Source organism: Arvicanthis niloticus, chromosome Y (genome assembly GCF_011762505.2).
Source record: "Arvicanthis niloticus isolate mArvNil1 chromosome Y, mArvNil1.pat.X, whole genome shotgun sequence".
NCBI lineage: Eukaryota > Metazoa > Chordata > Mammalia > Rodentia > Muridae > Arvicanthis > Arvicanthis niloticus.
Window position 1 is genome coordinate 11,731,399 of NC_133431.1, and position 24,235 is coordinate 11,755,633.

General features: G+C 39.0%; 1 protein-coding gene across 1 annotated transcript in view; it reads right to left on the minus strand.

Moving 5' to 3' along the window:
* Positions 1 to 23,988, minus strand: part of LOC143437303 (uncharacterized) — a 40,874-nt gene extending 16,886 nt beyond the window's left edge. The window contains exons 1-3 of the mRNA XM_076922112.1: positions 23,770 to 23,988; positions 1,527 to 1,653; positions 1,276 to 1,327 (exon numbers count right to left, since the gene is read on the minus strand). Of these exons, the coding sequence (XP_076778227.1) occupies positions 1,276 to 1,327; positions 1,527 to 1,653; positions 23,770 to 23,988 (398 nt within the window). The remainder of the gene's footprint in view (positions 1 to 1,275; positions 1,328 to 1,526; positions 1,654 to 23,769) is intronic.
* Positions 23,989 to 24,235: the final 247 nt, after the last annotated feature.

Sequence of the window (24,235 nt, forward strand, 5' to 3'; positions counted from 1 at the left end):
TTGGTCACATTCATAAGGTTTCTCTCCAGTATGTGTCATTTTATGGACTTGGAGATGATCGCGATGTGAAAAAGCTTTACCACATTGATTACATATATGTGGTTTCTCTCCAGTATGACCTCTTTCATGCCTGCAACAATAATGGGCACATGTGAAAGCTTTACCACATTCATTATGCTGATCAATCCTTTTATCAATATGAACAAATTCTGCAGTTGGTCTAAAAATAAAGAACACTCAGATCTTAAGGTTTTATCCTTTTGATGTTCACAGTTGTACTTGCTCACTGTGGGTTGCTTTACCTATTTTAAAATACCTGTGATGGTAAGAGCACTTATTACATCCCTCACATTTATAACAATCTTTTTCTATATGAGATTTCTATATCATATATTTCACATGTCTGAAGATATCAGGGTATTAAAACACTGATTGCTTTTTTTAGTTTTTCCTGTAGTGTGAATCACACCACAACAGCAGTGTGAGCCAGGACAAACAGAATAATTTCCAAACTTATAGTACCCATAGAGATTTTCTGCAGTGTGACTTGGGGATGTCCCCAGTAAAGACAGAAACCAATTAACTGCAAAAACCTATCATATTCAGAATGTCTACCAAAGCAGAATACTATATATCTTCTCATTGTTTTGAAATAGATAAAGGTACATTGTTTCTTTTAATATCACTAGGCTCACATGGTTTCATCCATTCTGACAATTGATAGACCCATTAAAAAAGAAGAACAAGTGAAAGGTTTCCATGTTGGATTCATACAATTTGACAATTTGTTCTTTGTAGACATCTGTTATATGGATTAAGGTTTCTCCACAACTTTCTTCACTCTCACTAACTGACCACTCAATAAACCTAGAAATGTCTGTATAAGAATATGAGTATCACCAAATTTACTATAGACTATTTGCTTATTGGATGGATTTGTATATATATTTATCACTATTCAATGTGCAACATCTAAATATTATGAGCCTATTCAGATTGGTACTTCAGCAGCAAAGCTCTAATGGAGCTACAAATCAATTAAAGGTATCTCTTAAGGCATTGTTTCTATGTCTTCTTCCTTAGAGGAATGCCTTAAAACATAAATCAGATAACTGACACTGAGGACCATGGCTTTGTGAAAATATTATAATCATAGCTATACTTGAAGGACTAATTTTTTTACACACTTGCTTTTATTTAGAGCTTCCAAAACACATTAAATTTTTCTCCCAGGCATATTTGTATCAGCTTGCACATGAAAATTACCTTTCACACCTTCTAAAACTTTGATGTTGTTCTTCAATATGATGATCTTCCCAACTGTAACCTAAAACACAGTACCAGAAAATGAATGATATAGTATTGGAAATTAGGTAAAATTCAAGTTACTGTAAATTTTGACAGCACTGGACCTGATTTATTCAGCTCAATCTTCCTCATTCTCAATTGAAATAACAGAGGATCATCAATAACCAAGAATCACTTGTTCCATTTTTTGAAAAGCAAAAGAAAATTCACAGTCTTACCTATAGCAGTGAGGTTCCGGTAGGTCTCCAGCATCACATCCTTGTAGAGATTCTTCTGGGAAGGATCCAGCAAATTCCACTCTTCTGCAGTGAAGTTCACATGCACATCATCATAAGTCACTGTATCCTAAAATATCACACACATGTGTACAACAGAAAGCATGATTGTGACATCACTCTAAATAAATGGATACTTTCTAGACATTGTAATAATGTTATTATTGTGCTTCCTCCACTTATTTTCTGAAACAGGAGTAATAATCTAATCATTCTGTCATTTTAGAAGGAAACTGAGTTATAAGTTTCACCTGTGTTGCTTCTGATCCCTTTGAATAGGATAAAGCCTTGCAACACAAATGGCAACTGAGAGGGATATGCAGGGGGAAACAGATCAACTGTACTGAGCACACATCTGAAAAGCTGTATGAACAATTACTAACTACAAATGTGATGGGAAAGCTGTGTGTATTTGCTCATGTCTTTAATCACAGAGATACAGGCAGGTGTATGTCATTGAGCTGGATGCCAGCACAGTCTATGCAATGAGTTTCAGGACAGCAAAAGTTACATGTTAAGAACCTCACTCTGCTACAAAAATAAACCAGGAAACAAAAAATGATAGAATGAACTCACAGTTTTTTTTTTTTTACTGAAGTTCCTGCAAAGAATTATACATTCACGGCAGTTCTGTATTCATCTTGTATAAACATGCAGTGAACCAGTTTAAACAGCAACATTAATTAAATTTTATGAAAAGGGAATGCATGTGTAAACAGTTAAAAATTGACAGATGAAAATATTAGTAAAATATATGTTTTATTTTGTTTTGTTTGTTTTTTGTTTTTTTTCTGTTTTCGAGACAGGGTTTCTGTGTATAGCCCTGGCCGGCTTTAGAACTCACTCTGTAGACCAGACTGGCCTGGAACTCAGAAATCCTGTCTCTGCCCCTCAAGTGCTGGGATTAAAGGGATTAAAGACGTGCAGTACCCAGCAGTAATGTATACGTTGATCAGAAATAAAGAATGCAGTTCAGGAGTTATAGCTCAGGAGATGGAAGCTCTTGCTGGTCTTCCACATAATGGAGGTCAATTTCTAGCATACACATGTAGACCAACACCTGTTCATTTCTTCAAATCAGGAGTTCTGAGGTCATCTTCTGACAACAATAAAGATGAGGCACACATTCATATTCATGTACCCAGCCATAATACACTTATTTATTCAAAAATTTCACAACAAATATAAGAGGCAGAACATCATACACCTGCAATTCAATGAATATGAAGCATCAGATAATATTGATGACATGAGCAGAAGCCATCTGGAGAAATAGAATATAATTTATGCATTTGGCTGAATTTCAAAATGAAAGAAGTGGATGAAGAGCAGCAAAAAATCATGTGCTTATTGAACAAAAAAATGTCAGGTGACTTATGTGGTTTCTATATCTACAATAAGAACAGGAATTGCTTAACAGAGAATTTTGTTCTAGAAAACCAAAAACAGAATGAATAAAGTTAAAAATATAAAACCACCAGGTTTGCAAAATAGCATAGCATTGAACAGCAAATGTGTGCACAGTATCTTATGTGATTGAGGGACAGAGTCCAAACGGGGAATATATGGGAGCATGAGAAGAAAGCTGAAGGATCAGGTTCAATAGCAACACTGGAGACAAGCAGAACAAAATTTATACTGTGTAAAAGAAATGCAGAGATAAAGCTGGAGCAGAGACTGAAGGAGTGGACAATGGAAACTCATTCAATTGGAGACCAACATGGACAAGCTCCAATCCATGACATTATTAAGGATACTCTGTGATGCTCCCACACAGGAGCCTTGCATAATTGTCCATTGAGAGGCTCCACCAGCAGCTGACTGAAGCAGAAGCCGAGATCCACAACCAAACATTGCATGCACCTTGGTAACTCTGATGGAAAAGTTGGGGGAAGGATTAAGGGCCCTGAACAGGATAGGAACTCCACAGGAAGACCAGCAGACTCAATTAACCTTGATATTGGGGACATTAAGAAACTAAGACAAAAACAATAACACTCACAGGTGGACAAAGTACCAATGGCCTGTAAGTAGCAGATGTGCAGCTCAGTCTTCATGAAGGTCTTACAACTACTGTAGCAGGAGCTGTCCCTAAAGCTGCTGTCTATCATTGGAATCTGTTCCCATAACTGTGCTGCCACTTCTAGCCTCAGTGGAGAGGATGCACCTAACCCAATAGAGACTTGATACACCATCATGGATACCCAGGGACCCACACCCTCTCAAAGGACCAACAGGAAATAGAGGAGGAACTCTGCGAAGGCAGGTGATCTAAAGTAGGGACTCCACTAATTAAGAGCCATTTTATTTATAATAACTTGAAAGTGGAAATAATACAGATGCTGCTCAACCAAAATATGGATATAGAAAATGTGGTTCATTTACAAAAGGAAAAACTATTTAGCTGTTAAATACAAGGACATCATCAATTTTGCAGGTAAATGAATACAGCTAGAAACTATCATCTCGATTGAGGTAACACAGATCTAAAAGCACGTGCATGTATGTACTCACTTACAAGTGAATAATAATCATAAAATACAGGAAACCCACACTACATTTCATTGACACAAAGAAACAAAACAACAAGGAAGGCCCAAATGAGCATGGTTGAATCTCACTCAGAAGGGGGAGTAAAGCAATCATAGGAGGCAGATGAAAGAGAGAGAACTGTATGGGAGAGTGGATAAGAAAGGGAAATCGGGGAGAACCAGCAACAGGTGTGGTGAGAGACAAGAGAGGGCCAGAGGGGAAAATGAATCAAAATCTGCAGCTGGCTGGGGGTGTGAGGGGTACATTTAGGATACATTTATGTGTCAGAGACGATAAATAAGTACCAAGGAGTCTATGGGGTTGATCTTAGCTGAGATGCATAGCAGTGAGATATGGACGATGAAGAGGCCACATCCTGCATCAGGCAGGACGCCCAGTGGAGAGTTAAAGACACCAACCAATCCAAAAATCTTTTTACCCAAAATTTGTCCTGTCAACAAGAATATAATCTACAATATAGACTCTGTACAGCAGCAAAATAACCCTTTGATGCCATGTTCTTGTTGTTTTTGTTCTAACTTGCTTCTCTGCTGCGGTGATTGAATCCTCTAAGCAAAACCATCTTAGGTAATAAATGGTTGTTGTACATGGTTCTGTCAGATCACAGTCCATCATTTGTGAGCTTAGATTAGAAACTGAAGGCAGAAAACATAGAAAAACACTGTCTCCTGGCTTGTTCACTGTCTCAAGCTCAGCCTGCTCTCTCATCCAGCCCAGGACCACTTTCTTAGAGATATTGCCACCCTCAGTGGAAAAGCCTTCCTAATCAATCATCAACACTATCTCTCACAGACATAGCAACCAGCCATTCAGAAGTGGGCACGCCCTCGACTGAGGCTCCTTCAGATGACTGAAGCTTTGAAATGCTGAGAATTTTAGACAACTATGACACAAACACAGTAATAAATGAGGAAGTTGTTACAACACAAAACCAATGATTTAACCATATCAATTACAGGAGCCCCTGATACCCCAAGAGGGAGTTGGAGTTGTGGCTGAACAAGAACAAAATAGGGAGGGCACCTGGCTCAGAGCAGGGAAGAATACACTGGAATGGGGAGCTCAGAGGCTGTGCTGTCCTGGGCTGAGTGTCTTTAACCCTGGGTTCCCAGGCCAGTGCTACCAAATATGTGGCTAAAACAGCTGGAAGGTGAAAAGAAAAGCAGATTATCCCACACAACTGGAAATGGCCACCAACAAAAGACAGGATCTCTGTTCCAAGGAAGATATGATAAATTTGTGAGAATCAATGAAGAATGACCTTCCAGCTTATGACACCTCCAAGTTGAAAACTACAGAGTCACATATGAACTGGGCAGAGGGTAGTTCAGGAGGTTGAGAATGAGGACTTTGTCTTTCTACCCTTTAAAACAAGGTAGGTAGAGCCTGATTTTGCCCTGGATGCTGTCTTGAAGAGCTCTCTGTCATGGACTAGTCAATGGGTCTAGGTCCTGTTATTAAGAAGGATTTAACCCAAGGTGTGGGGCTGGTAACTAAATCCATTAGGATGGAGTCTGTCTCATTTCCTCAATCAGAGAACAAAGTGCCACGCAAAAAATAGACAGCCACAAGGGGGCAGTAAAGGCTACCCAGCATATGCCAACACTTGTACAGAGGAGAAAATTAAAATGGGAAGGTAGCTCTCAGCCATGTAGCAGGGTACTAAGTAGGCTGTAACCTCCCCCCAGTTTTTTTTCTATTGGATATTTTATTTACATTTCAGATGACATCCCCTTCCCCTATTTCCCCTCCTTAGAAAACCCATATCCCATGCCCCACTTCTCCTTTTTGCTTTTATACAATTTTTTAAAATGTTAATCAAAGGCTTTATAAGTTTGGTAATGCTCAATAAGAAGTGTAACTCACTACCCAACCTAGATATATCAACTATTTTGACTGGTGGAGACAAGTGAACATCTGCCTCCATGCCCACCTTCTCTTTCTCTCTCTTTCTCTCTCTCATCACCTAGCTTTTCCTCTCCTCCTTCTTCTCTCTCCTTACTTCTTCTCTTCCTCTCAGTACTCCTTCCCCCTTAGCGCCTCCTACATATCACCCTTCCTGTTAAAATAAAACTTTTCTCTCAGAGTACAATTAGAGCATAATTATGTTTATTTGTACCAGCGAGGTACAAGATAGTCCATCATTTTGTTGACTAACCAGAACCTCTGTCATCTTTCCTATCCAAAACACTTAGTTCTGAACCTGGCTTTTTTCTTGGCTTTAGAATGAATGTCAGCTGAAAACCATCCCAAAAATTAAGACCACGGGCACACCATCCCCTACACCAGGCTCTGAAACATCTTCCAAGGCCTTTGTGGCTTCAACCCTGCAGTGCATCCACTATACTGTGCTTCCACAGTCACTTTAGTCATCTCCCTCCAAAAATAATCAACACAAATCAAAAAGCCAATGTACACAGACACAAATCTGACAGATAAGCTACTGACACAAAGAACAATCACACATCTTAACAGGCAGTCTTTCAATCTTTAGTTGGGATTTCTGAGTGTTTTGAGGTTCCAGTCCATCCACCAAGATGTTGTGCCCAAGTCACTGGGTCCCCAGAGACCACCAGAACCTATTGCAATGCAATACACAAAGGTCTGTACGATGAGCTCAGTAACAAGGATTCTCCCCACTCAATCTCACATCAGGTCCAAACTAAGAGACAGAGTCTAGGGGTGCTGAGTATTTATTGTAGTTTCAGCAAGCTTGGGGCATTAACATACAGGTCAGCAACTTAATTTTTTTAGAAACAGCACATCTGGCATAATTTTTAAGAACCAAACAAGAAGACAAAACCATATGACAACTATGATGGGTAGGATAACTTATTTTTCCTCTTTAAGGTTTATTTGTTATCTATATGTAGCTAAATCCTGCTGCTGTACCTTGACTGGCTGTTGATAAGAGGGTTTTGTCATTGGATGTCTGCTCAAGTGGACTTTGTGCAATCTCAAAAATACAGGTGTTGGACTTCATAAACTCATCTTTTTGACTAAGCCCCTTATTATCAAAAGATACTACTGTTTACTTGCATGCCATGCCTGACAGTAGAACAGGTACTTTATCCAAAGACCTACCTCACTATCTGTTACTGCAAACCCTAATATCAGTTGTCCTTACCACTAGAACGGAATACCAGTGGCCCTCACCATTGGAAAAGAATACTAGTGGAAATTACCTCTCCCCTTGTGCATGCCTCCTAAAGATACTGCACACAATCCCAAATTGCCCTTCCTTTCCTGCCTCATCCCTGTATCATAGCCCACACTTGGACAGACAGTTCCTGCTCACCCACATGCCATGCCTGAAAGGACACAAGGTAAACTTTCTATAGATCTACCACATTATTTTTTATCCCGAATGCAATTTTCACAATTTTACTGTACTAAACATCAGAAGCAGCCTAACCCCGATAATGAAAAAGTCTCCTTGTAGATTACTAAGATCATCTCTTCCCGCCCACCTCTTCTCCCAGCTTTCAACATTAGCAAGCATTCCCTCCTGAACATAACAAACAAACAAGTCAGTAAAAGAGGCAACACTCAGTGAAGGCTCCCTGCAAATCCATAAATTAAACAGTAACCCGAGAACAAAACTCCCACTCAGAGAAGACAAATCCAAAAATCAATACCTAAATCAATAATCACTTCAAACCCAGAGGCCTAGACACCACCATTGGAATATAATAAATAAAAATCAGGAAAATATGTCACCAAGAAATCCAAGCTATCCTATCACAGCAGGTCCTAAGAAATTAAAAAATGCAACAGATATGGTTGCAGGGAGATGAGTGAGAATCTGGTGAAGGGTTAGAGGCACAGAAGAGGACCTGCAGACAGGCAGACAGACAGGGAGCAGAGAGACCTGAGAATAAACAATGAGAATAGAGAGGGGCATGTGCAGAGAACAGAGACAGGGAACAAACAGAGAGAGCTGTGTAGCTGGTTGTCCCTGTATATAAAGCACACCTGACAACAGCAGCAGGTGATGGAGGCAGGGAATGACTTAAGCAGTTGCTAAGTCCCTGAGAGCAGAGCATTGAAATTACCTGTGCACTGACAACTGCAGAAGCAAGGTTCACTCAGGGAACAGGAAAGGAAGAGAGAGTCTCAGACATTAAAAATGAATAGGACAAAATGGATACATCAGTCAATAATAAAAAAAAGGTTGAGTCTAAAAGATTCCTGGCACTAAACAACTAGGATAATTAGAATTCCAAATGTTTTTGGCAGATTCAGAATCACCCATGACAGTAAAGTTACTCAGAGGTTACCTCCTGATCTAACACGTGAGGGGTATCACCAGGGACCTCACAGGTGGTCACATCTGGCTGATGCTTCCCATGCAGCCCCAGAGAGGACCCAGCACCCCAGCTCCCACTGCTCACCCGCCTGCCCCTGCCCATTGTGGGCAGTGATCCTGTGCTCAACATGACTCGATTTCAGAGCTTCCCTGAGGTCTCCACACAGCACCCACAGCAGAGCTCAGAGCAGGGCAGAGATGACCATTCAAGCCTGCACAACCACAGGAAATCTGCAGAATAGCACCCGGAAGAACCCACCTACGTTTCTGATTGGCAGGTCTGCATGGGAGCCTCGATTGGCCAGTGAGTCTTACCATGCCTCAAGGTTAAAGTGTGTTTCCGGGGCCTGGGTCAGACCTTTTCCAGAGCTCAGGAGAGGTTTGCACTCCATTAGCATTTGTTTCTGTCTTCATAGAGGGATCTCACTGCACCCAGCCACAGCCCTGGGGGAGAACCCACCATTCCAGCTCTTGCTGTTCAGCTGCCTGCTCCTCCCCTCTGAGAGCAATGATCCTGCACTTACCAGGACCTGACTCCAGACCTTACCTGAGGTTTCCTCACAGCACTTGCCTTCTTCTTCCTGTAATCAAGGTGAACAGCTTCCATAGCCCAGTACTCAGTGTGCAGTGGAGGTATCAATCTGACCCACAAGAGGAAGAATATCCCTGTTATTTCTTAGCATTCTGTCTAAATTCCACCCCAATTACCTGGCAACAGCCAGGTATGCTCCTCCCCACGGTTACCTGGCAACAGCAAGGTAGGTCTGATGTACTATAAAGGTGGCTATTTGCCTGTTCCTCTCTCTTTTGATCTCTTGCCCATCTGTTCTCTCTTTCTCTTGCCTTCTTGGGCTCTTCTCTTCCCCCCCTCTCTCTCCACATGCTCATGCCCAGCCTCTACTTCTCTACTCTCTGCCTCTCTCTGCTTTTTTCTGCCTCTACTACCCTCTTAACTCCCCTCCCCATGTCCTGAATAAAATATATTCTATACTATACTGTCTTGTTGGGGGTTGCTCCTTGGGAAGAGCTGTCTCAGCATGAGGCATGGTCCCTCCAGGGGAAGAAATATATCAGCAGGAGGCATAAGCCTGCTGAGACATCCCCTTCCCCCACACCTTCCCACACACCCATAGAACACATTCCCTCTCTCTTTAAAGAGAGGTAACTGTGGGGAGGAGCATACCTGGCTGTCAACAGGTAACAGTGAGGTAGAGTTTTAGACAGAATGCTAACACAATTAACACTAAAGAGGGATTTTAGGAAACAAGATACTTGTTTTTTGGCTTCATGATGGGCTCAGGGAACTTACAGCTTCCTTTTACCAGATGACAGGTATCAATCAACCCTAAAGAAAAGCCAGAATCATAAGGGAAACACAGTTGAACACTATTGGTAGCCAGCACACCTTCATCAATGGAAAAGTGGAGAAAAACAACAGTTTTATTAATACAGGTTCTGTAGATAAACATATCTCAAATCATAGAGAGAATGAATCTCTGTATGTACATAGAAATGGGATTTAATAGAATGCCACAATAAAGTCTGTTGGGCAAGGGAAGTTAGAAAACCCAAGCCTGGTTGATTTCATGTTGCAGGATATTACATCTGGAAGCCAAGATTATGATATTCACAGAGCCCAATGGATAATCAAAGAATAATCAACAGATAATCAACAGATAATCAACAGATAATAACTTGCCAAGAGCCACAGAGCCTGCTGCCAGCAAAGAACATTTATGCTACCCTATGCTGGGTCTCACTGTCAGTTATTGCTGCACTTAATTTTTCTCTGAGATAAAATGCCCTCAGTACTCTTCTGCTCTAGAAATATCTGATGTACTCATTTCCCAACCTAAAAATATGCTTACTAAAGATTTCTATGTGAACTTTTCACTTGACAACGAAAATTCTGAAAAAGGAATACCAGACAAGCAATAGATATAAATTCATGGCTTACTAAACTCTGCCGTTTTATTACTTATGTATAAACTATGCACATGAGATCACGGTTTGTGATTCATATCATGTATGAAATAGCAAATGGATTACAAACAAAGTAAATTGGATATGTTGGCCTAAGTTTATTTCATTCATAATAAATTAAACTTAGAAATTAATATGAAAAGACAAAAATATATTTAATTCAAATACCCACTCAGGTAAAAGTAATATAAAATAATCATACAAGTCTGAATCTTTCTTTAAAATAGGTAACATGAACATATATATTTAAATATTATTGTCTATTTTTAAGGACATGATATATGTAATCATACAATTCTGGTCACAATGGTATCTAATTGAACCCTATCCCAATTCTAGTACACAACATGGTCTCTATCCCATAAGGTTCTAAATTATTTTTAAAGGGTTAACTGCTCCTAGACTAGTAGATGCTATTCATAATGGACATCGTCCTCACTCACATTAGAACAACATATCTGTCCTTGTAAATATGATACATATTTGAATTTTTATACAGACATAAACATGTTAATGATTTGAGAGATATTTATATCCAGTAAAGACAATTTAAAATCAAATATAAAATGATTGAAAGATCCACCTCAGGGCTTATGTCTTATATTCTAAATTAAACAACAAACATTTTCATATTTTCAGCTCTGTTGAATTAAAATAATCACAGCAGAGTTTTTTTAAATATTGCTAACCCTCTAAGAGAAAAGAGAGAGAGAGAGAGAGAGAGAGAGAGAGAGAGAGAGAGAGAGAGAGAGAGAGAGAGAGAGCGCATGATGGCTGGTCAGTATTTGTAAAACATCGAAATGGAATAACTATTTAGGTAATGTGAATTTGTCTCCTGACATACTAAGTAAAATATTTTTGATATGACTGAGTGCAGGATATCTACAGGCTCATAAGGAACAATTTGTCAGTGTTCTGCAAGTAAAACCAATAATTTCCCTGCTATCCTAGAGTGAACTAGATAATTTTGAAATGTGGAGCCATTGAGAACTTATAAAGAGGGGATATAAATTGTTTATTCCCCTCTCCTAAAGAAATATTCTCACAACAGATTGTGAATTTATTTGTTTAACCTATTATATCCTATGTTATTAACATTTATAAAATGTTAGAAGGATCTAAAGATGTAAATGGTTTTAATAAGGAAGGAGGTATATATAGATTAGGATGAAATGTCCAAAGTGAGAAGAAAAAAATACAAAGCATTTGGAAATTCTGAAGGAACAAGTGAGGTATTGAAGGCACTTAGATTATGAGACTCATGGGAAATATATATGGGATCAAAGTCTCTGTCTTCAGAACCACTTTTATGATGAACTGGCTGTGATCTAAGTCTAATTCTATCCTGTATCTAGTGTGCATTGAGGAAAGTCAAAATACAGGGATGATCCCCTCAGAGCTTCCAAGGGAAGTCACACTCAGTCCAAGCAAGACTATCAAATAACATTCACTAACAGGGGAAAATAGTACAAAAAAAGGTTGAAGACACAGACCTTCAGAAGGTCAAGTAATAACCTAGATAAGAAATTTCAATAGACCTTAACAGAAGGTCAACAGAAGTTGATTTTGCTAAATGTGGAATTTTAAGTGGGCACGTACGACTATGATCACTTTCAAAATGTAGTGTGTCTCTTTAGCAAGTGAAGGGACAAGAGTCCTCAAAAATTGTTTGATCTTGTGAAATGTTATTTAGAAAATAAATCCCCACTGCTGATACTCTTTGGCATATATAGATGTATCTCAATATCCCAGATGAAAGAAAAGCCCTTTGATTACTTCAGCATGCCAGGGTCTACATACAGCTGAGGAAAACTGAACAATCTTATTAAATACTGAGGCCAAATCTAAAAGCTATATTTACCAAATATAGTACACCATCTCACTATCAAAGAGTACTTCTCACTAACAGACTGTGTCCTTCACTACAGTAACAATGCCTGCTCCCTGATTTAAATGTGATGTAGTAGCAGCAGGTACAGGCTCTTCATGCAGGGTTCTGATGAAGCAAACAGCTCGCTCAAGTTATATCCTTTTGTGAAGGGCTATGGAATATTGTCCAACTCATAATAGATGCACATTTCACCTGATAAAACATAACCCATGTTAATAATGATGCTAGGAGTATTTCCTCAAAATTTAATTCTTCATATATTACACAAGATTGTAATAGAAGAGAATCGGTGGTTGAATATAAACTTATAATGAGTTGTCTAAAATTCCTCAATTTTTTTTATCAAATTACTGGCCTTACAAGAAAGCCAAATAAAAATCAGTCTTCTAACACCCAATACAAAGCATGACATTGGTTTTTAGGTGGGATTCTTGCCTATTTTCTTCCTATAATAAGCGTAATGCTGCCCTAATTATGTTCTTAACTATATCCTGAATAGAAATTATGATGGTCCTATCAGTCTGGCTTTTGTGTATTGTGGATGTTATTTGACTCTCCTAACAGAATCCTTCCATGTGTCCTGCCTTCAATGACTGTTTTATTTGATAATCTTTGTCATCTCTTTTGTTTTATTTTGTCCCCTTAGAAGGACTCTTCTCTAAGGCACCATAACTCCTGCTCTTTCTATGTCACCCCTTTGGTCAGTTTAACAATGTAGAAGGATCCATTGCACAAACACCAAAAAGGACAGATATCTCCCTCAAAGGTGACTGCAATGCCAGCCCACTCAGATTCATCTAATCACAGCATCACCAGTGATGAATTCATGGAAAGACAGGAGAATTTGTGAGAAACCTGAAGAATGGGAAAGGCTAAACACAGGAATGTAAAACACATTGACATTTTTCCTACTGATCCACTAAGGGTGGCAGCTTTGGTGTGGGCCTTCTTTATTCTTGGGTGGTTGTTAGCCACCAAAGAGTGAAGACAAAGGGATCAGCTGTGGCAATCTGGCTTGCGATGCCTTTGAGTATTATAAAATTATCTCAAGACCAGCACAGTGAGTCAACTCTACTTTATTTTCCAGAAATAAGGTATATGAGGGCCTTTATGGGTACAGGTGGAAAGGATTAATTGGTCATAATAGTATACATAATTATCATGTGGGCAGGGAAGCCAGAATGGGACTTGTGTGCTAGGTTTAAGTAGCTCCACACATGGACAGTCTTTTGATAAGGACAGCCACCCGTGTTCAGGGACATTGTCTAGATAAATTGAGGTAGAGAAATGGAAGCCCTTCTGATAAAGAGAGTCCTCCATTTTGTGCTGAGTTCCACTCAGATTTGGGGGCTTGTGACCTTCACACAGGTTTCCCAAACCTTGATTCCTGAAATCATGGATCTCAGCTGTGAGAGAAACTGTACCCAATACTGGAAGCTGATTCAAAATACATACAGCCTAGGACCCTGCCCAGCTATCCAGGTGGCTGTCCCATAATTGGCTGTGTAAAAGTGTCTTCTAAAGGTCATTCTATTTTACTATCAGTTCAGCACCTTCAGGGTAACAAGGACTATGGTATTAATGGTAATTAATACCATTAGAATCCATGATCATTGTCCCACTGTCTCACTTCTCTGCTGTGAAATGAGTTCCTTGGTCAGAAGTAATACTGTGTGGAATGCAATTGTGGTGAATGAGGCACTCAGTATGTCCATGGTTTGTTGATTTGGCAGAAGCAATATGTGTATGAAAGTCAAAATCATAAGCAGAACACCTATCTATTCCAGGAAGAAAAAAGCGTTATTCTTTGCCCAAGAGAAATGATCCAATGTGAGAGGATGACTCTACTGTTGTAGTGGTTCTATATTGCAAATTGCAACTGAATGTTAACTAGTCCTATATTGAAATTTACAACTTAATGTTAAGTAGTCCTAGATTGCAATTTCCCATTCCAAGTTAAATATTCCTATATTGAAATTTACAATTTCCTGTTAACTAGTCCTAGATTGCAATTTTCAATGTAATGTTAACTAGTCCTAGATTGCAATTTACAATTCCAAGTTGACTAATTCTATGTTGCAATTTACAACTCTATATTGATGAGTCCTAGATTGCAATTTCCAATTCCATGTTAACTAGTCTTGTATTGAAATTTACAATTCCGTGTTAACTAGTTTTAGATTGCAATTTATCAATTTAATGTTAACTAGTCCTATAATGAAAATTTTAATTTAATGTTAACTAGTCCTAGATTGAAATTTACAATTTAATGTTAACTAGTCCTAGATTGAAATTTACAATTCCATGATAATTAGTGCCATATTGAAATTTTCAATTCCATGTTAACTAGTCCTAGATTGCAATTTTCAATTTTATGTGAACAAGTCCTATATTGAAAATTCCATTTATTATTAAGTAGTCCTATATTGAAATCTACATTTTAATATTAACTAGTCCTGTTTTAAAATTTTCAATTTAATGTTAACTAGTCTTATAACAAAATATTCAATTTAACATTAAGTAGTCCTATATCCAAATTTCCAATTATTTTTATCTAGTCCTATATTGAATTTTCCAATTTTATGTTAACTAATCCTGCATTGAAATTTGTAATTGAATATTAACTAGTCCAATACTGAAAATTCCAACTTAATATTAACTAGTCCCATAATAAAATTTACAATGTAATTTTAAATAGTCCTACATTGAAATATCCAATTTAATCTTTTCTAGTCCTATATTGAAATATCCAATTTAGTGTTAACTAGTACTATATTGAAATATAATATTATTTGATATTTGCAATTTAATATTAACTAATCCTATATTTAAATTTACAATTTAATGTTAACTAATCCTACACTAAAATCTCCAATTCTTTTGTAACTCATCCTATGTTTAAATTTCTAATTATTTTTAGGTAGTCCTATATTGAAATTTACAATTTAATATTAACTAGTCCTATACTGAACGTTCTAAGTATTTTTAACTAGCCATATATGGAAATTTCTAATAAACGTTAACTAGTCTTATATTGAAATTTCCAATTAAATATGAACTAGTCCTATATTGAAATTTCCAATTATTTTTAACTAGTCATATATTGAAATTTCCAATTTAATATGAATTAATCCTATATTGAAATTTCCTATTCAATATTAACTAGTCCTTTATTGAAATTTATATTTTAGGGGGCTGGAGAGATATTCATTGGTTAAGAACACTGACTGCTCTTCCAAAGGTCCTGAGTTCAATATTAGCCCAAAAGCTCAGAATACCTGATACAGTTCACAGACAACATGAAACTCAAGAATAAAGACAAAGGGAGCAGTGGTGGTGCACGCCTTTAATCCCAACATTTGGGAGGCAAAGGCAGGAGGATTTCTGAGTTCAAGACTAGCCTGGTCTACAGAGTGAGTTCCAGGACAGCCTGGGCTACACAGAGAAAGGCTGTTTCAAAAAAAACAGAGAGAGAGAGAGAGAGAGAGAGAATAAGGAAGACCAAAGTGTGGTTTGAGTGGTTCTTCTTAGAAGAGGGAACAAAATATTCATGGGAGCAAATACCGAGACAAAGTGTGGAGCAGAGACTGAAGGAAAGGCCACCCAGAGGCTGCTGCACCTGGGGATCCATCCTATATACAGTCAGCAAACACAGACAATATTGTGAATACCAAGAAGTGCATGCTGACAGGAGCATGATACAGCTGTCTCCTGAGAGGTTCTGCCAGAGCCTGACAAATACAGAGGCAGATACCTGCAGCCAACCATTGAATTGAGCACAGGGTCCCCAATGGAGGAGTTAGAGAAAGGACTGAAGGAGCTGAAGGGGTTTGCAACCCCAGAGGAAGAGCAACAATATCAAGCAACCAGACCCCCCAGGGCTCCCAGGGACTAAACCACCAACTGAAGAGTACACATGGAGAGAACCATGGCTCCATCTGCATATGTAGCATAAGACAACCCTGTTGGGCATCAATGGGAGGAGAGGCCCTCGGTCTTGTGAAGGCTCAAAGTCAGTGTCTTGCTCAGAAGCAGGCTTTTGTGCTGCTTAATAAGAAAACAAAATCTCATCCTGAGAATTATGTGATTTTTCTTTAGCACTGGAGATTTTCTTGGCCTTATTCTACCAGAGACTTTCCAGATTCATGTATGACCTCTGCAGCTGGGCTACAAATGTGTATTTAATAATTTTTTAAATCCCTAGGAATTAGAATGAAATAACACATTACAGACCACACCTGTTGTGTAGACTGTTTGTCATAGCTTGTGCTTTGGATTAAACTGCACAAGGAATTCAGTTTTGATACAGAAAATGATGAAATATAAATGCAAAAGAGAAAACCCAAAAGCTAAAGTAAATTTAAATTCCCCCACAGAAATTCATTTTAATATTTTATTATTAATTCTTCTTGTTTTCCAATGCATTCATTCACATCTAAAAACATTAAGTAGAAAGGGATATGTACGGATGTGTGTACTCGCATGACACCTTTTCTAACCAGTTTCAATGAAAATATTTGAGAAAGAAGTAAGACAGGATTTAATTTAATTTAGGCTTGGCTCAAATTCATTATATAGATGAGATGGGTCTTGGCCTTATGATCTTCCTGACTTCTCTGTTGTGTTCTGAGATTAAAGGCATGCACCACCACAGGGAGCAGCATGTTTCCTTTCAACTTCCATGTCTAATAATTGGTTACTGGAACAATCTTTCCCTTTCATCTTCCTTAAAGGAAAGGTGTCTGAAAGCACAGTATGACCTTTTCTAGAAAGAACCTGAGCCAGGACTACTAAGTATCCTCTATCATCTTACTCTTTATTCCATTTCAATCATTGGACACAAATCATAATTACAGCCATCTTGTTGTGGTAAATATTATTTGGGGATTTCTAATCCTAACCTTAATCCTAACCCTTAACCTGATCTATCCACATAAACAAACCTACACAAAGTGTAGAAGGAAGAATCCAACCCAAGGAGATTAATGATAGACATGAAAACACAGGTAGTAAATAATCTTGTTATCTGCAAAAGAAGGGAAAGCACACACACACACCCCAACTCCACCACCACGACCACGACCAGCAGCGGCTGTAACAATAACAACAACAAGAACAACAAAATATCCGAAGATAACAATCACCACTCATTGACTCTCTCAATATCAATGACCTCAGATGACTATAAAAAGACACAGGCTAACAGAATGGATGCTAACACAAACTTATCCTTCTATTGCATATAAGAAATACAGCTTGGGGTGGAGAGGATGGCTCAGTGTTTAAGAGCACTGACTGCTCTTCCATAGGTCTTGAGTTCTATTCCCAGCAACCACATGGTGGTTCACAACCATCTGTAATGGGGTCTGATGCCCTCTTCTTGTGTGTCTGAAGAGAGCAATGGTGTAGTCATATACATAAAATAAATAAATAAATAAATAAATAAATAAATCATTAAAAAACAATAAAAACTGTAAAAGGAAAGAAAGAAAGAAAAAGATAGCTCAACATCAAGGATAAACATTACTTTAGTGTAAAGGGTTGTAAAAAGATATTCCAAGCAAATGGTCCAAAGAAGCAAGCTGGTGTAACTATTTTAAAATAGTTTTTAAAAAATCAAAAAAAAAAATGGAGAAAGATACAACATACTCATCAAAGAGAAAAAATTACCATAAATGACATTTCAATTTTTAACATCTATGCCTCAAACACATGGTCACATACCTTGGTAAAATAAAGAGTTTCAATACTCCATTCTCACCAATGGATAAATTCTCCAGATCAAAATTAAACAGCTAACTGATAGCATGAACATAAATCCAGGTGAAATTCGGAGAACATTCTACCAAAATATAAGAGAATATATTTCCTGCTTAGAACTTCATGAAACTCACTTGTAAACTGAAAACATATTTAGACAAATTGCAGGTCTCAATACATAAAGAAAGACAAGCTACCCACCCACCATGTATCTTATCAGGCCACCATGGATTACAGCTGGATATCAACAAAACCAGAAAGAACACAAAGCTTACAAACTCATGGAAACTGCACACCTCGCTACTGAGTGAAAACTAGGTTAAGACAGAAATAAAGGAAGAAATTAGAGTCCTTATAGAAGTCAATGCAAATGAATATGCAAAATGCACAATCTTATGGAATACAAAAAAAATGAAACTGTCTCTAAGATGAAAGTTCATAGCACAAAATCCCTACATGAAAAAATTGGAGAGCTCTCACACTGGCAATTTAAGAACATTCTCTAAAATCTAGAATGGAAAGAAGTGAGTGAGCGATGAAGGAAAGAAGTAGACATCAAGATATTGTCAAATTGAGATCAAAATCCATAAAATAGAAAGAGAAGAATACACAGAATTAATGAAACATGGGGTTGGTTCTCTGAACCTTTTATTAGACAAAATAGAAACACTTATTAAAAGATAGAGAATATTGAAATTAATGAAATCTAAAATAAAAAGGGTGACAAAATAACAGACAATGAAGAAAGCCAGAGAATGGTAGAGACATAGCTTTAAAATGTCTCTACAACACCAAATTAGAAATTGTAAAATAAAAGGCTAATCTCAATTTGTTCCACTGAACAAAGTTAAATCAAAGTAAGGTAAATAACTTAAACACACCTAAACACCTAGAAAAAGAGAAGTCATTACAAGTGTGCCAACAAATAAAGGCCAGGGCCATGAGTTTCAGGGTAGAATCCTACCAGACTTCCAAAGAGGAGTTCATGACAATACTCCTCAAACTATTCAACAATATAGAAAGAGAAGAAACCTTAGCTGATTTTATTTTGTGAGCCCATGGCTACTCAAATATCCAATCAATATAAAGACTCAGCTACAAAAAAGAATTACAAACCATTTTCCCTTAAAACCGCAGATGCAAAAATTTTTAATACAATTAATTAAATAAAATAGAAATCATTTTAAAAGATCATCCTCAATGATCAATGAGGCAGGCTCCATTAAAGAGATACAGGAATGGTTTAATATAATGTGCTTAATGTGGAAGAAAATAAAATAAGTGGTCATCTCATTGGATGATTAATAATTCTCTGACAATATTTAATCCCACTTTATGATGAAGTTCTTGCAGTGATTAAGGATACAAGGGACAAACCTAAACATAATGTCACTTTACTGCAAACATATAGCCAACATTAAATAGAGAGACAACAATTAAAATAGAGAGACATGCATATTAATTCCACTAATTCACACACAAGAAGAGGTGATCCATTCTCTCCATATCTATTTAAAATACTCTCTAAAAGTTTAGCAAGAGCAATAAAACTGAAGAAGATAAAGGTAATACAGATTAGAAAGGAGGAAGTAAAATTATCAAGTATTGGTTTTTTTTTTTTTTTTTTTTTTTTTTGGTTTTTCGAAACAGGGTTTCTTTGTGTAGCCCTGGCTTTCCTGGAACCAGCAACAGGTGTGGAGAGAGACAAAAAAAAGCCAGAGGGGGAAAGTGAATCAAAATCTGCAACTGGCTGGGGGTGGATACATTTAGCATGTGCCAGAGACCACAAATTGGAGGGTACCAAGGAGTCTAAGGTTGATCTTAGCTGAGATGTATAGCAGTTAGATATAAACGCTAAAAAGGCAGTCAGGCAGAACCCTCAGAGGAGAGTTAAAGACACCAACGAATCCAAAAATCTTTCTACCCAAAATTTGTCCTGTTCACAAGAATACAATCTACAACATAGATTCTGTACAACAGCAAAATAACATTGTTGTTGTTCTAACTTGCTACCCTGCTGCTGTGATTGAATCCTCTAAGAAAAAGCATCTCAGGTAATAAATGTTTGTTGTACATGGTTCTGTCAGATCACAGGCCATCATTTTGAAGCTTAGATTAGAAAATGAAGGCAAAAAGCATGGACAAACACTGTCTCCTGGCTTGCTCTCTTGCTTGGTCACTGTCTCATGCTCAGCCTGCTCTCTCATCCAGCCCAGGACCACTTGCTTAGGGATATTGACACCCTCAGTGGAAGAGCCTTCCTAATCAATCATCAACAATATCTCTCACAGACATAGCAACCAGCCATTCTGATGAGGGCACACCCTCAATTGAGGCTACTTCAGATGATTGTAGCTCTGAAATGCTGAGAACTGATAACTATGACACAGACATAATAATAAATGAGAAAGTTGTAACAACCCAAAACCAATGAGTTAACCATATCAATTACAGGAAACTCTGACAACACAAGAGGGAGTTGGAGTTGTGGCAGAGCAAGGACAAAATAGAGAGGGCACCTGGCTCAGAGCAGGGAAGGATACACTGGAATGGGGAGCTCAGAGGCTGTGCTGACCTGGGTGAGTTTCTTTAACCCTGGGTTCCCAGACCTGTGCTACCAAAGAGAAGGCTAAGACAGCTGGAAGGTGGACAGAAAAGCAGATTGTCCCACACAACTGGAAATGGCCACCAATAAGACAAGACCTCTTGTCCAAGGAAGATATGCTAATTTTTTGAGTGTTGATGAAGAATGAACTTCCATCTTATGACAGCTCCAATTGCAAAACTAGAGTCACATATGACCTAGGCAGAGGGTAGTTCAGGAGGTGGAAAATGAGGTCTTTGTCTTTCTACCCTTTAAAATAAGGTAGACAGAGCCTGATTTTTGCCCTGGATGCTGTCTCGAAGAGCTCTCTCTCATGGACTAGTCAATGGGTCTAGGTCCTGTTGTAAAGGATTTAACCCAAGGTGTGTGGCTAGAAACTAAATTGACTAGGGTGGAGTCTGTCTCATTTCCTCAGTGAGAGAATAACAAATTGCAACACACAATATAGACAGCCACAAGGGGGCGCTAAAGGCTACCCAGAAGATTCCTCCACTTGGACAGAGGAGAAAATGAAGACAGGATGGCAGCTGTGAGCCCTGAAGTAGGGCTCCAAGTCTACTCTAATCTTCCCAGAAATTAAGACCAGAGAAACACCATCCACTATACCAGGCTCTGGAACATCTTCGAAGCACTTCGGGGCTATGACTCTCCAGCCTATCCACTGTAGCAGGGTTCCATGTTCAATTTAGTCATCTCCCTCCACATATACTCAAGACAAATCTGAAAAACAAGGCACACAGACTCATATCTGGCAGAAAAGCCACTGACACAGAAACAATGGTGGATATTAAAAACCGGCCTTTCAATCCTTAAGTTGGGAGTCCTGGGTTCTTGGGGTTCTACTCAATGCACTAAGATGCTATGTCCAAGTCAGAGAGAGCCAATAACCAACAAGGAGCCTATTGCAATGCAAACACATGGAGGTCTTTATTATGAGCTCTGTAATAAGGATTCTTACCAGTCAGCCTCACATGAGATCGAATCTGAGAGACCAAGTCTTGGGGTGCTGTGTATTTATTGCAGCTACAGCAAGATTGGGTCATTAACGTACAGGTCTGCAGCTTAATATTTTTAAAACTACATGACTGGCATAATCTGAAGGAACCAATCAAAGGGACAAAATCAACTGACAACCATGATGGGTAGACTAACTTTTTCTTTGTAAGGTATATTAGTTGTCTATATGTAGCTTAACCTTGCAGTTGTACCTTGACTGGCTGTTGACAAGGAGGACTTCTCATAAGATATTTGCTCAAGTGGACTTTGTGCACTCTCTAAAACAGAACTGATTGGGCTTTACAAACTCATCTTTGTGCCTGAGGTCCTTATTATTGAAACATGCTCCTGTTCAACCACAAGCCATGCATGGCAGTTGAAAAGGAACTTTGTCCAAAGACCTGCCTCACTATCTGTTACTGCACTGTCTGAAACTGTTTTCCTGAGCAGGTACCCCACAGCTCTGGAATCTCAAAATATTAGGGTTTCAAAGGTAACTTCAATATTACAGTTTCTTATTCTAGTATCTGGGATCCACACAAGAGATTGGGTCACTTCACCAGCTCTTCCCTCTGTAGTACACTAGGTTCTGCTTAACCCCACTTTACTGCTGCTGCTGTTCTTTCTGCTCATCCCATGGGACTGGCATCTTCAATATGCTGGGTTCTTCCCCTGCAACTGAGATTCACTGTGTTCCTCTTAAACACTCCCTTCACCATGCCAAGCCTTAGCTGCTCTGCATGACAGATTCATTTATGCCTTTAAAACCAATACCACCTGGGTGATTCTCACACATGATCAACTCCAGGTGCACAACAAGGGACAACCTTGGCTATCTCTGGAACACAGCTTCTTTGTCCTTTTAGAAAACACTCACCAGGAGATTTCACCTCAGTGATGCTGGTTTCTTCTTCATCCCCACTAATTTTTTTAACTACAGCCAACCATCGTCAATTGTCTCAGTCGTCCCTTCTATTCTTTCCTCCCAGAGCCACATGGACACAGCTGCTGAGTTCCTCTGCTTGCTTGGGCTGGAACATGGCCCCTTCTATTACATCATCACCAGATTTATATTTTTCAACAAGTTCACTGCCTAAGTTTGCTGTGCTTGAACTTGCTCTGTAGATGAACCTTGAACTCAGGTCTACATGGCTCTGTCTCATGAATGCTGGGTAATACATGTATAACACTTTGAGTGTATCTAAGCTTTTCTTTACCTAAAACTTGTTCTGTACCAGGATGATTGAATCAGAGATCTGCTTGATGCTCATCTCCTGGGATTTAAGGCATGCACCTCCATGCTTGTACTTAAGTACTTTATTTTAGATCTTAAAATGAAAGCCCAGAATAGTAATCACAGTCCATCGATGGTCAGTTTCACACACACTGGTGACCCTTGTGTCCTCATGAAAACGATAACCAGGTGAAAATTGAAAGATATAAAAATTTATAAAGGGTATGGGAAATTTTTATGACCCCTAGAGCTGAGCCAAGCATGTATGCCAGCAGGTTCACTAGCTCCAGGTTCCAGGAACCAGTTGACCACAAAGAAAGCAGAACTAAAAATACAGGTCAGCTGGGTCGTTCCTGGAACTGGCTGACCACAAAGTAGATGGTTGAGCAAGATTACATTCTTGAGAAAAATATGTACAGGATGTTTCCCACATGACCGACTGAATAATGGGTTGGGACTTTTCACTATTTTTATGATGTTCTTCCTTGATTTCCCATTCACCACCCTGGTTTGTGGTTTTTCCATTTAAATTCCCTTCTCCCCCTGGCCTGGATATCAACACCCCTCATTATGAGTCTTGACCTCAGCACGGCTGATTCCTGAAATAATGCCTCTTTCTGTTTGCTGGCCTCCATCTCCCAAGACTAGAGTGAGGGTCTCCCCTTCTGGGGTTCTTTCAATAATAACGCCCAACACAATACAGTTCTCCTTTATACAAGTCTGGGGGCATGTCCATAGGTCCTCCAGCCAGTAATTGGAGGCAGCTCCAGTCATCCCCCAGCCTCAGATTCACAGGGGCCTCCACAGGGTCACTGGTAGCCTGGAACATCTGCTTCCACCCTCCTGACACCGTACCTGGAAGCTCCGGTCATCTCCCCATTCTTTGGCAGTGGCAATTGGATCGTGTCGCACAGTTTGTGATGTCAGAAGAAGCCCGCTGATGCCATCCGCACCCCTGTGCTCCTCCCGGATCACCACAACAGTGACAGCAAGGTCTCTGGGCTGATGGTGAAGGCAATCTGCTCCAAGGGGATCTCCAAACACATGGTGTGTGTGCTGGCCCCAAGCCTTCATGGGAAATGTAGTCTCTGGCCGGACGCCATGTTGCTTTTTCCTCACTACATTATGGAATATGTAGTTTGAAGGCCGGCCGCCATCTTGGATTGAGTTTGCTAGGCATATGCAGTTAGTTCTCTGACAGCCATCTTGGCACTAGTTCTTATGGGAAATGTAGTCTCAGGCCAGCCACCATCTCTGTGTAGCCCTGGCTGTCCTGGAACACACTGTGTAGATCAGGCAGGCCTTGAACTTAGAAATCTGC